General features: G+C 35.3%; 1 protein-coding gene across 4 annotated transcripts in view; it reads left to right on the forward strand.

The window, feature by feature from the left end:
• Positions 1 to 7,574, forward strand: part of WASF1 (WASP family member 1) — an 85,032-nt gene extending 77,458 nt beyond the window's left edge. For 3 of the 4 annotated variants that reach the window (XM_059942001.1, XM_059942002.1, XM_059942003.1), the window contains exons 6-10: positions 473 to 645; positions 2,255 to 2,434; positions 3,555 to 4,183; positions 5,052 to 5,205; positions 7,499 to 7,574. In XM_059942001.1, coding sequence (XP_059797984.1) covers positions 473 to 645; positions 2,255 to 2,434; positions 3,555 to 4,183; positions 5,052 to 5,205; positions 7,499 to 7,535 — 1,173 coding nt within the window. In that variant the 3' untranslated portion in view covers positions 7,536 to 7,574. Of the gene's footprint in view, positions 1 to 472; positions 646 to 2,254; positions 2,435 to 3,554; positions 4,184 to 5,051; positions 5,331 to 7,498 lie in introns of those variants that run through there. The other variant, XM_059942004.1, reaches the window with a different exon arrangement.
• Positions 7,575 to 14,396: the final 6,822 nt, after the last annotated feature.

Consider the following 14,396-nt stretch of genomic DNA (forward strand, 5'->3'; position numbering starts at 1 on the left):
TTAATTGGGTAATTGGATTTTTTTCTAATGTATTGGCTAGCTAATTAGTCGTTTCTCAGATAACAGAACCTTAGTAAATTTTCAGGTTTTGGCTAGAGGTAGGCAGTGCCATTAATTGTAGAAATTTCACTCATTATAGCAAAAACTAATAATGTGGGAGCAGAGTTGATTAATCTTTTTTCATCTGGAAGGACTTTCTGACCTCAAGTTTTATTACGTAGACATACTATTTTTATCTGATACATCAATTTCATTTAAAGGTTAAAAAAGCATTCGTAAGTGGGATTAAAAGCAAACTAGCTAAGATTTAACTCTGAATGCACAAATGAACTGTATCTGTGTTACTTTTACTATATTATGATGACATTGTCTTTTTCAATACTGATGTTAGAATTCTATTTTCATTGTTATAACCTCTTTTTAAAAACATAGTACTTCAACATTTGGCTTTGTTTCAATACATCTGTTATAGCAGAAAAATCTAGATCGTCCTCATGAACCAGAAAAAGTGCCAAGAGCACCCCATGACAGGCGGAGAGAATGGCAGAAGCTGGCCCAAGGTCCAGAGCTGGCTGAAGATGATGCTAATCTCTTACATAAGCATATTGAAGTTGCTAATGGACCGGCCTCTCATTTTGAAACAAGGTTTCTTTTCTTTTGTTTGTTTTTTTAAACAAAATTAATGGTAAAACACTGGCTTTATTTCTAATACCTATATGTCTAAGTCTTAGGTCCTGAACTGTTGAATTGACAGACCCTGTTCTATAAGTATTGAGTTGATTTTGAAACCCTGACCATTGTGAGCCTACTGAAGTCTGATCTTGGGCAGGTCATTTTTGTACCCGGACTTCAGTTTTCTCATCTGTAGAAAGAAGTGGTTGGAGTAGATGATCTTCGGTGTTGTTTTAACTTTCATATGAAGTCTCAGCTCCCTCTCAGTAGTTCAGGCAGAGCCTTAGAATTTCATAATAGAGTAATGGGGTCTGGATTTTTTTTTTGAAGTATTATTGGTTCACTGCATATAAAATAGGAATTGGAAGGGGGTAATATTTTGTTCCTTTTTCTTTCCCCTGACTTCCTTTCTATGCCACGTCTTCCACCTCAGATATATCAGGACTTTCAAAACAAAATTACTCATCCCCTGTTGCAGAAATATGCAATAGGTCCTTTTCCTTTCTCAGTGGCCAGGGGCCCTATCTAACTAATGCAACCCTAACAAACATTATACTAGCATCTCTCTGTGAAGAAATTTGTGTACAGTTGATTATAGTTATTATTATATGTTTTATAGTTATTGATTTTTGAATGGAAAAGAACTTAAGACTTTCTTTCAAATAATAAGTATAAATTATTTTGGCCTATTTTAGGAGTAATATACATATAAGGTACTATCTATATGCAGTACTGAAAGAAAGAGACTGGAAGGACTGATTTTTTTAAAAATTAATAATCTGTAGACAGACATTTATTTCTAATCACTGTTAAGTGATTGAGGTATTGAGCTGACCCAGTTGTGTAAATATAATAATTTCTAACTTGCTTTGTACACATCTTTTAAATCCAGCTTTGTCTCCAGCATGCACTACAGTCAGTAAATATTTATAAGTCTTCACATTCTCAAAGTATCTAAAATTTTGCTTAAATCTGACTTAAGTCACATGTTATTATGTTACTCAGCTATTTTCTGAGTACCTTAGCACCTTTGAAAACAGCAAAAAAACAAAAACATTGTAGTTAGCCATCTCTGTGCTACTAGTATCAGGGAGACCTATCTCCCTTGGGCACCAGACACTTGGAAGTCATTTAGGTTCAAAAGAACAGCAGGATATTCTGGTGGTAGAAAATTCCAGTTTTCATATTCTAGCTTGTTGTCATTGGCATCTTATTGTAAAGAAAAAAATTAAATAGAGGCAGATAGCTTTGAACACAATTGGCTAAAAGTTATTTTCTTTTCTTGTTTATCAGATTATGAAAGTAATACTTTTCACCCTTGTGAATAGAATTAGTATTATATTATAAAATAATAAAATAACTGAAGGTCATCATAATAACCTGAATCAACAAGGAAAGGTTGCATTGTGAGCAGCATTCTGTGTTTTAAAAGCAGGATGAATGTAATAAATTTCTGAAAGAAGTTTCTTAAAGTAGTTAAAATATTGGCATTCAAAGGATAAACCTTAAATATCTCAGGTAGAACATTTTACTTCACCAATTATTCAAGAAAAATACACTGATACTGTATATATTTTTTTAGACCGCAGACATACGTGGATCATATGGATGGATCTTACTCGCTTTCTGCCTTGCCGTTTAGTCAGATGAGTGAGCTTCTGACGAGAGCTGAGGAAAGGGTCTTAGTCAGACCACATGAACCACCTCCACCTCCACCAGTGCATGGAGCAGGAGATGCAAAACCCATACCCACCTGTATCAGGTATGTCAGAACAAGCACATGATGTTTCATCTCAGATGTTGGTAACCTTTTTCTTTAAAGGCCCATATAATAAATGTTTTCAGCTTTAGGACATATGGCTTCTGTCACAACTACTCAACTCTGCCATTGTTGAATGAAAGCAACCATGGACTATACATAAACAAATGAATATGTTTGTGTTTCAACAAAACTTTATTTACAAAAACAGGGATCGGGTCAGATTTGGCCCATAATTTGCCAGCCTCTGATAAGAGCTGACACCGTCTCTTGGGAAATTTTGGCTAATGATAATTTAAAGATTAAAGTGTGTTTCATTTTATTATAGCTTTGTTATCAAGCACATGATCTGCAATATATTAATAAAAATTAAGAATATTTGGTATGTGGTTAGGGACAAAGAAGTGGGAACCAAAGACTTGATTATAAATGTTAATTTGATATTGGGGGAAATACTCTTAAGAATTTGAGAGAGAATAGACAATTGCTCATTATAATCTTTTAGTAAAGCTTTTTGAAGTTTCATTTTGTCCACTGTTATCCACATTATAAATTTTTTTAATAGAGAAATAGAGATCAGCTTTACAATTTTCAGTTAAAAAGATCAATCTTATATCACTGACTCATTTGATGTTCCATCCTCAGCAAGGAAGAGGACCATACATTTCCTTTTGTGGTTTGTAATTAGTTGTCACTGATTTAACTGAAATGACATATAATGAGTCTTAATAGCTTCAATACAAATACAGTATTGTTTTGGCCACAGGTATAGCAATACAAGTGTTGTAATATGATAAATGTTGAGTCATTATGAAGACTCATATCACAGTGTAAAATTGAGCATTTTATATATCAAAGGAAGCATAAAATGCTCGAGTGGATATGAAAGTTGCATGAGAGGATGAGATCATTTAGAATATTATAAATCAAAGCACCACGTATTGATTTTCTTGTTAGTGTACTTTTTGTTCTCATTTCATTCTAAATATTGCTGAAGAATTTTTAATTTTTGTAGGAACATGTTAATGCCTCTACCTTGATATAATTACTGGTAGCCATTTATGTTTTGTGTGGTTAGTTTTTTCTCTTTAAATAACTTGCTAGGATCTCTTTATCATTTCAGTTCTGCTACAGGTTTGATAGAAAATCGTCCTCAGTCACCAGCTACAGGGAGGACACCTGTGTTTGTGAGCGCCACCCCCCCACCTCCTCCACCACCTCTTCCATCTGCCTTGTCAACTTCTTCATTAAGAGCTTCAATGACTTCGACTCCCCCCCCACCAGTACCTCCCCCACCTCCACCTCCAACCACTGCTTTGCAAGCTCCAGCAGTACCACCGCCTCCAGCTCCTCTTCAGATTGCCCCTGGAGTTCTTCACCCAGCTCCTCCTCCAATTGCACCTCCTCTAGTACAGCCCTCTCCACCGGTAGCTAGAGCTGCCCCAGTATGCGAGACTGTACCAGTTCACCCACTCCCACAAGGAGAAGTCCAGGGGCTGCCTCCGCCCCCACCACCGCCTCCTTTGCCTCCACCTGGCATTCGACCATCATCACCTGTCTCAGTTGCAGCTCTTGCTCATCCTCCCTCTGGGCTACATCCAACTCCATCTACTGCCCCAGGTCCCCATGTTCCATTAATGCCTCCATCTCCTCCATCACAAGTTATACCTGCTTCTGAGCCAAAGCGTCACCCATCAACCCTACCTGTAATCAGTGATGCCAGAAGTGTACTTCTGGAAGCAATACGAAAAGGTAATTTTCTCAAGAGCCGTTAAAAACATTGCAATGGTAGCATTAGAACCTTTCTAAATATTTGAGACAATAATGTTTTCTTCATTTATAAAAGTTTAGGTGCTCATGTTTTTGTACAAGTGGTCTTTAGAAAGTAAAGCTATGTTCAATTTATATTTTAAGTCTTTTTCAAGAAAATATGTCACATTAATCATTTTATTTTCATACTTAGTAGGTATTCTTAAAATGTTTATTGAATGAATGAGAAATTAAAAGCATCAGACTTAAATGTTATAGAAAATTTAGTTAAAACCCTTTGTAAATATTATATTCAATATATATATTAACTCCTTTTAAAATGGTATTTTCCTCAGTGTTAAGGCTGTCCATTTGGTATGTAAGTGACACTTGCTTTACCAATACCTATAAAGGATTAAGATTCCTACCTTAGTAACAAAGGAACGACCTGTCACATTCATTTATTTATTCAACCAACATTTCCTACTATATGCCAGGCACTAACAGTATAGAATGAATAATAGTGCCTTTCCCTCAAGTACTGGGGAGAACAAAGCCACAGAAAATATGCTCAACGATGTTTAATTTATTTGACCGTAGAGGTAACAAAAGAAATGTATCACCTGGTTAACTTTAGGAGGTGGTGAGTAGGGAAGCACAATAGACCATAATGGCTAAATAAACTATAGACATCCCCTGGGGTACGTGGTAAGTTTCATCAAATCTTCAAATTCTTTTTAATAGAACTAGCTTTTTATTTTCCTGTTAGTATTTCTCATGTGTATTTGAATTTATTAGATTAATAATATCTAATAATATCTAGTATTTTGTATTTTGGTTTACAATGAATGGTTTGGATTTACTATATCAGGTATTCAGCTACGAAAAGTCGAAGAGCAGCGTGAACAGGAAGCTAAACACGAACGCATTGAAAATGATGTTGCCACCATCCTGTCCCGCCGTATTGCTGTGGAATACAGTGATTCAGAAGATGATTCAGAATTTGATGAAGTAGATTGGTTGGAGTAAGAAAAAATGCATTGATAAATATTACAAAACTGAATGCAAATGTCCTTTGTGGTGCTTGTTCTTTGAAAATGTTTGGTCATTCCAGTGTTTTGCTTTCTTTTCCTTGAGGTAAATAACCCTTTTCCTCCATAATTTTTGATTTCTAAGAAAAATATTAGCATACATTTCAAACTAAATGTTTTACAGTGGCTTATCTTTTTTTATTTTTCCCTGAAAAGGCATCATTTGGTCAAATAAACCACTAAGTATTAAGCATGGACAGCTGTTGTTAGAGTAGCTGATTCAGTTTTTTGATATATCTTAATTGTGCACTTTGTGAATTTTAATTTAAAGAGCAACTGAGATTAAAAATCTTGAGGGCAGCTGTATCTGTTAATGAGCCTTATTCCATTTCCTGACGTTTTAAAAGAAGAAACACTGCCTTTATATGAATACACTCAGAAAGTACATTTAGCTCGTAGTATTGAATTCTCTTAAAGGAATGCTTGAATTTTTAATTATTGTTTTATTGTTTTAAAATACTTGCCTTATTTGAATGTTTAGCAGTATCCCCTTCCTACTTATATATTGTGTGGTACAATTTTGCTTGCCTATAAGAGTTTAAAATTTTTCCATGTGAAATACTCTGACATAAACCATGTAACTTACATAACTGTTAAGAATAACAGTCTGATTTAATAAATGGTTCATTTTAAAGGTTCATGGGTGTTACCTCTTTGAATAAAACTTTCTGATAGTTTATCAAATAATATAAAGTAGGCTCTAAATAGTCAATGAAAAATTTAAAAACTACTTAAGCTGTGTAATTTCCTCTTAATTGTACAGACTCATATTGTCTAGTGTATAAGGTAGCTTTTATGTCATTTTTTTCCTAAAGTCAAAAAATCAGTATTTTTCAACTCCTTATGCTCTTAAATTAAAATCTCAACTTGCTCTCTAATTTCAGCACATCTTGACTTCAGTTTAACAGCATTCTTGAAATTATGTTTTGCAATGATAAAATTAGTTGTTAATGTTTACACAGTCCAGATTCAGGCATGGATGAGAAGCAGCATCAATATCAGATTATTTAGTATGAAGAAAAGACTAAATGGGGCTTTGGTAGTTTGACTATAAAAGTGACTGTAATCGTCATCCTTCCTTCTATCCCATCAATAGAGGGATCCCTCTATCCCAGCCACTCCCATCAAAAGATGGGTTCTGTTACCACCCCCTTTGAATCTGGGTGTCCTGAGACTTATTTTGGCCAAAAGCATGTGGAAAAAGTAAGCTCAGCCTAGCCTACTAGAAGTTCAGAAACCTCATGCAGAGAACTATCCCAAGTGAGGCCAACTTAGACGAGCCAATTGCAAGCTCACCTGCTGGCTGACTGTAGACAGATGAGCAAGCCTAGCTAAAATTAGCCCAGCCCAGAAGAACTGTTCAGCTGACCTATAAATTCATGAGTAAAAATAAATGTTTATTGTCTTACACCTAAGTTTTGAGGTGGATTATTTTGCATAGCATTGTGGCAATAGATAGCTGAAACATGAGGTCATTGGTAACCTGCTAATTTGAGGGGGTTTTAGGTAGCTAACTAATGATCTGTAATCCTTGTAGAAGAGGAATGATGCACTAAGTCCTCCAGTAGCAATACGGTTTGGACATAAAAAACATTTCACAGTGGCTTTAATAAAAAGATTTGCTTTTGCTCTTTTAGGTAGATTTGCCTAGACCTAGAACAAGAAATTAGATAGCCATTTGAGTTTCCTTCCCACCTTACAAAACTGTATATTGTTGAATTTAACTCAAGAAAATGTGTCACAATTTAAAGTTTGTCTTTCCAAAGGTGCTTATGATCAAAAGGCAGTAGCTAGTAGATAGTTTTTGTAAAGCTCAATTGTGGCCAGGTAACTAAAAAGGGAATGATACTGGTATTGGTGCAGTTAAGGGAGATACAAAAGGAAATGGTTGAAGATTTCTTTTTGTCTTTTTTTTTTTTTAATTTTTATTTTATATTGGAGCATAGTTGATTAACAATGTTGTGTTGGTTTCAGGTGTACAGCAAAGTGATTCAGTTATACACATACATGTATCTATTCTTTTTCAAATTCTTTTCCCATTTAGGTTATTGCAGACTATCGAGCAGCGTCCCCTGTGCTATACAGTAGGTCCTTGTTGGTTATCTATTTTAAATATAGCAGTGTGTACATGTCAGTCCCAAACTTAATAATAGAAGTGGATCTGTTGTAAAGACTGGCAGTGTATATCCTAAATAGTTTATGATAGTTTTTTTTGTTTGTTTTTCAGAACATTCCTAGAAGATAAGAAAGTGCCCACAGGCTGAAGAGGCCATACATGTAGTATTTATTTTAAAATCAAAATAACTTTTCAGTCTAGTATTCAACTTACCTTGCTGAGAGACTTTTGGAGTAAATCATTCACTAGTTAATTTTAATACCCTAAGAAGAATGAAAGTTACTGGGTAATGACTATTTTCTTTCTTATTGAATTATGTTACTGTTCCACAAGGTCGTGCATAAGCATAGAGTCAAAAAATTAATTACATATTGTGCAGAAATAATTGGCTTCAATTGTTATGGTTGAAGTCACCCATTTACCTCCATATTACCAAATCCAACAAACACTCTTTAGTTCTTAATTTATTTGATCTTTATTTTCTGCATACACTCTACTTCCTTGAAACTGTCAATCCCTCTGACATTCTTTTTTTTTTTTGTAACACTGTTCCTTCCCCTTCCCAATAATGGTGGGACAAAAGAAGGGGAGGAAAATACTTAGCAGCAGTGGAATTTGGGATGAAATTCAGTCATTATGGAGGGAAAAGAAGTGTGTCTATAACTTTTCCTAAGTAAGGGATATTTGTAAGCTGCAGATTTATAAGGTGTTTTAAGCTATAACTACTACTTTTCATAATTTATAATCTATTTGGGCAGATGAGATGAATTCTGAAGCATTTTCATATTATGAATATGTATTAAAGATAAATAAGAAAAATGTTCATTTCAGTTGTGTTCTGTAAATTTTGAAACACTACCCTTTATTTCCACTTTTAAAAAGCCCTACCCTTTTTCTTCAACAACAATCTCACATCCATATTTTCATGAAGTCTTCTCAGATCACCACAACTGCAGTTCATATTCCTTTTCAGTTTCTCTAATTCTTTTATAGGCTTTCTTCAAGTGATACTTAAGCCATTTTGCATCACAGTTATTAACTACTCGAGCTTGCCGAATCGGTTACTCACAAGACAGCAGCGGCCTTGTCTTAAACAGGCAACTCACAATATCTCTTCTTGTAAACGGGTTCGGAAATACCTTTTTGGTTCTGTCCACTAACGCTCTTAAAATCATATCTTCCTAGACACTGCTCCTGCTTAAAAAAATTTCCCCTGCTGATCTCAGTAGAGTTGACATAAAACTAGTCCTAGCTTCATAAAAACTCTGTGTATGCACGCATGTGCGTGTGTGTGTGTGTGTGTGTGTGTGTGTGTGTAATTTAAGAAATGGAAAGCATAGAATCGCCCCTTCTGGCCAAAAGGTGGAAGTTATTAATATTTCTGAAGTAATTTATTAAGGCAGGGAGCAAAATTGATCAAGTGTTTTAATTTAATGGGAATTCTCATGAATGACTTTCAAAACATAGCTTTGACTTTGACTTTAGTAAACATACCGCTGCTGGGTTTTTTGTTGGTTTTCACTCTACTACAGTTATCTTGACCCCATCTTTTTTTTTTTCTGAAAACTACCTCCCTAAACTGAAGCAAGCATAAATTATTTAAAGCTCCTAAATAGTCCAATAAATTCCTTTTGGAATTCATGATCTCTATGTTAACTACTTAATAAATAAGTGCAAATAAACCAATGCAGGATATTAATCATGCAATATCAGGATTTAAAGGCAGCTTTGCTGCATTGAACTAATGAAAATGAAATATCAAATTATGGTATTTCTAAATTGTGTCATATAACTGTAATTAATAGAAATCATCTTACTGAAGCCAAACAGAAGTCATAGAACCCTTGTAATACAAAGAATAAGTCTTTTCCTCCCTTTATTCATTGCTGTACTAAGAACAAATTTATTTATGTTCTCCATGACTTGGCTGTAGAATGCATCAGTAATCTCTGTTGCTTTTCAAGTCTGACAGCCAGGCTCTGAATAAAGAATGAATACCAGCCTTGAATGAACATTTCAGGCACTTTTTTTTTTTTTTTTTTTACAGACTAGTTATCAATATCTTTTCTCATTATTGTAAGGCCAGCTGCCCTGACTTTTTTTCTTTAGAAAAAAATATTTTAAAGACAGATGAGCATGTATTGAAGTCATTTTTCTCAGGATATTTATACTCTCTTCTTTTTGCTATAATAGATAAATTTGTTTAGTGATAATGATTTTGAATATTTTATAGTCTATATAAATATGTTCCTTGTGTATGTGTCTCAAAGACTCAGAAGAACTCAAAGACTTCTTGATAAATTTCTTATTTATCCATCCTGCCTTTAGGCTAGCTGTTTCAATACTACTCTCTTGATATAGGACATTGATGTCTCCAGGAGTAATAAAATTACAGCTTTCTGGCCTGGAAGCAATACAGAAGACACAAGAGTCATCAAATCACAATCTGTCTTCTACTGTAACAACTTCCAAGATTACTTAAAAGTATCTATTTCATTCTTACCTATGAAAGCCATGAAATGTTATACTTGACTTTAAAGAAAACCTATAGCAACTTTTTATCTAGACCACACCAGATAAAGGAGCACATCTATTATTAATGATTTGTTTTTCTTTTTCTTTTTACATTTATTATATTTCTATTTATTCAGCAAAAATGTTTGATGCCTGCAGTTACTCTGCTGGGTATTGGGGATACAACAGTGAATAGACAGAGTCCTACTTTCTGAGCATACAGATAAATTAACAAAGAACAATGAATGTTATGTTAGGGAAGCTCCTAGCACAGACACCAAACCTAGTCTAGGAAGTCAGGAAAGGCCTCCAAAAGGAAATAATATTTAAAGTTTGAGGTGGCCTAGGCAGGCAAATGTTGAAGTGAGGGTGGACAGTCTCCCAGGCAAAGGAAATTGGTGTGTTCATGTCTGGAAATGCTTGATGCAAAGCATACAAGGAGTGGAGTAACTAGAAATAAATTAGAAAGGTAAGCAAGAGCAAACCATGAGAAGGTCTTAGGAGCTAAGAAGGTAATAGGTAATATTACCTTGAGAAGGTAATAGGAGCTCCTGTTAAGGAGCTTGCATTATATTCTGTGGGCAGTAAAATTGAGGAACTGACATCAGAGTAGCATTTTGGAAAGATGATTGGCAGCTGCAAAGTGGTAAATGAGTTAAAAGTACACGTGGAGGTTGAGACCAGTTAGGCAGGTACAGTAGATGACAGATAATAATTGGGGATGATGGTGACAGAGGAGATGGTTAATGAAATAGGTTCAGGAGATATTTAGGATGTGGAATACACTGGACTTGGTAATTGGAGAGGAAGGAGTCAAGGATAATTTCCAGAGTCCTAGCTTACTGATACAAGGACCATTAAGAGGAAGAGCAGGTCTGGGAGGATGAGTAATGCAGTTTGGGACATAAAGCAGGGAAGGGATTACTGACATGATTGGAGGGAGGGATTAATTTTACATTTGTAAAAGGAAACCTTGCCTGCAGGAAGGAGGAAAGGATGAATGTGTAAAAAAGATTTGAAGTTCTGGTGCCAAAAAAGTTGAGAAAGTTTCCTTCTAACGGCATCTGTTTTCTCTTTGAAGTAGATGACAACACTGCTCAGGGTAAATGGGGAGCAGGAGAAGTGACAGCAGTTTTAAGAAAAGTAGAGAAGGTTTGAAGTAGTCATGTGAAAAATGGGAGAGAGCTTTCCAGGGAAATAGGAAATTATCATGCAATATTGAAAACATTGTTGAGATGGGTGACCATGAATTTATAGTGGTTCTAGTCTGCAGTATGTGATTTTTTTCCCCAGCAGTCTGAAGACAATTGTCAAAAAGAAACAGTTGGATTTATCTAGAGTTGGGTTTTGACTGTATTGTGAGATGGAAGAACCATCTCCTTAGTATCTTAATCCCATGCTTAAACTTCCATGTTGAAGTTCTTCTCATCTAATTTACCATAATACTAGTTTGATCTCCTTTTCTCATTAAGTATACTCTAGTAGGCTCTCCTGGATTGTCAAAGCATGCAGAAGAATCTTCTGTCTTTAAGACGTTACATTCCACCACCCTTAGGCTCAACACCGTCTTGGTTTTCTTTCTACCTCAGTTTATTATGCAGTTTCTCCTTTTATCCTGTTATATCTGCAGAATCTCTGCTCTATTCCCATTTTAACATGCTCAGCTACCCTTTATTCTGTTATCTTTCAGATCTAGAAATCTTCTTCTAAGGATTTTGTCAAAGATAATTCTGCCATGGAGGTTCTAATTCAAAACAAAGCAGCAACAAGGGGAGGCTTTGGGGAATTTGACTTTTTATCTACCCCTTTCATGTCTATATTATCTCTTCCGCCTCATTTACTTTGTTGGTAAGAATCCGTTTTCTTTTGAAGACGCTCAGCTCAAAAAATAAGTACTATGTGTGATGTGATTCTATTAATTTTGCTTTTTAGAGCGTATTAAAATGAGGCCATATTTTTAGATTTGATTCCTGGGTTGGTTAATTTTCCACAACTCTTTGGCAATAAATTGTTTTTTTACCCTTAGCCAACCATCTTAGAAATGTCTGGCATAGGGTCTCGGTAAAAGAATCTGAATAATTCAATGTGAACTACTTACCATTGTCAATAAAATAACTCAAAGATAAGGGCATACTAAGCAAGTACTAATCCTTTCATCTTGATATCAAAGACCAGACCATTCCTTTTGTTTGGTTTTTTAATCTTTTTTATTGCAAAACATGCATACAGAAAAGTGCCTAAAATTTTCAGCTCAGTAATCTTACTGCAGTGTGAATACAAATGTAACCACCGTCCAGGTCAAGAATATTGTCATTACTTCCGAAAGCCTCTCTCATGCCCTTCCTAATTACCACCCCTTCCCTCAAGGGTAGCCACTATCCTAATTTATGGTAATCATTTCCTTGCTTCTCTATAGACTTATACCCCCTAAGCAAGTGTTTCTGAATATAATAATTTAATTTTGCCTATATTTTGAACTTTATATAAGTGGAATTTTTCAGTGTCTGACTTCTCTTACTTAAAATTTTGTTTGTGAAATTCAACTATGTTATTATATGTAAACTGCTTTGTTTATTTTCATTTCTAATAGTGATCCATGGTATAAATATACCACAATTTATCTACTCTACTGTTGATGGATATTTTAGTTTGCAGTTTGGGGCTTTTAGAAGTAATACTGGTATGGACATTTTTGCATATATTTCTTGTTCATGTGGAGACATTTCTGGTAAGTATATACCTAAGAGTGGAATTGCTAAATCACAGGATATGATATCTTCAGCTTTAGTAGTAATGCCAAACGATTTTCCAAAGTTGTACCAATTTATTCTCCTACCAGCAGTCTGAGAATTCCTGTTGCTCTTTATCTTTGCCAGCTTCTGATATTACTGTTTAATTTTAGCTATTCTAGTGGGTTTGTGGCAGTGTCTCATGGTCTAAGTTTTCTTTTCCCTAATTATTAATGTTGAGCATCTTTCCATGTTTTTATTAGACATATCTTCTCCTTCTCTGTGACTTGTCTTCTCACTTTAATGGTGCTCTTTGAAAATAAGTTACTAATTTTAATATAGTTCATTTTATCAATCTTTCTATGGTTAGTGCTTTTTGTGCCGTGTTTAAGGAATATTTCCCTATGCCAAGGTTATATGATTTTCCTATATTGTTTTCTAGAGGCTTTGTTATTTTACCTTTCACAGTTAGATCTGTAATCCATCTGGAATTGATCTTTGTGAGCCATATGAGGTGAGGTTAAGTTTCATTTTGTTTTCATATGGATATGGAATCAACTTAGCACCATTTATTGAAAAGACTGTCCTCTCCCCACTGCTCTACAGGCCAATTTATTAAAAATACGTAAACATAGACAAAAAATAAATATACATATGTATTTATATTGATATATGATTTATGATATGACTGTGTAATGATGACAGTATAGGTACAAATAAATGAGTCTATTTATAGACTTTATTCTTTTCTACTGGTCTATTCTTATACCAGTATCACAGTTTTTTCTAATGGTTTTAGCCTTATAGAAGGTGTTGATAGCCAAGAAATCAAACCCTTTCACCTTATTGTTTTTCTTTAAGATAACCTTTACTATTCTTGGCCCTTTGTATTTCTATATAAATTTTAGAATCAGATTGGCTGCTAACATGTTGGCCATTCAGAGGCAGAAGTGGCTTGATTGGCCTTGGTAAGTGGAAGCCCATCACATGGTCTTCATTTCTGCCACCATGGCCACTCTGCTCATGTGCCGTCATGCCACTCTTCCTGGTTTTGGCATAGCAGACCTCCATCTGAGCATTTAAATGTTTCTAGAACTCTGTGGCTCTAATGAACAGATCTTCAGTCAGCCACTCAGTTGTATCTGTTCTTCTACAGCTAGAAATACGGGCCTTTTTATAAGCTACCAAACTAATATCTCACCCATAGACTTTAACTGCTCATTAACAGCCCTCATTTCTCATCCTCCCTCTGTAGAGCATCATAGCAACTTGGCAGTAATCAGCCAGTTCCTCTGTCTTTTTAGACATTGTTCTCCCCATTTCATTGAGATGCCTGAATCGATAACACAGGCAAGGGCAGTCACCTCCCCAGCATGTTTTCCCAGGTCACCACTGGTGAAATCTTTAACTGTTTGGCCACTACACTGTGCCAGGGACTATCCATGCCCCACATACCACTCAGAGTGACATTCCTCTTTGCCTACCAGGTAATTAATAAGCCAGTCTACAACTCCATCCTACCACTTGTGTTCTTAGATTACTCGCATTACCACCTGTGTTAGTTTAGGGTCCTCTGAGATGCATATGCCAAGACAAGATTAGATGTACTAGATATTTACTGAGGGTAATGCCTATGAAGGAGAAAGGGGAGGGAGGCCAGAGAAGGCCTTTGGATGGTGAAAGGAGAGGAGGGGAAAGGATGATTGGTTGAAAAGTATCTTGAACTGCAGTGCTGTTCTAAGAAAGTTTTGGCCAGGCCTATGGGG

Source organism: Balaenoptera ricei, chromosome 12 (assembly GCF_028023285.1).
Source record: "Balaenoptera ricei isolate mBalRic1 chromosome 12, mBalRic1.hap2, whole genome shotgun sequence".
Lineage (NCBI taxonomy): Eukaryota > Metazoa > Chordata > Mammalia > Artiodactyla > Balaenopteridae > Balaenoptera > Balaenoptera ricei.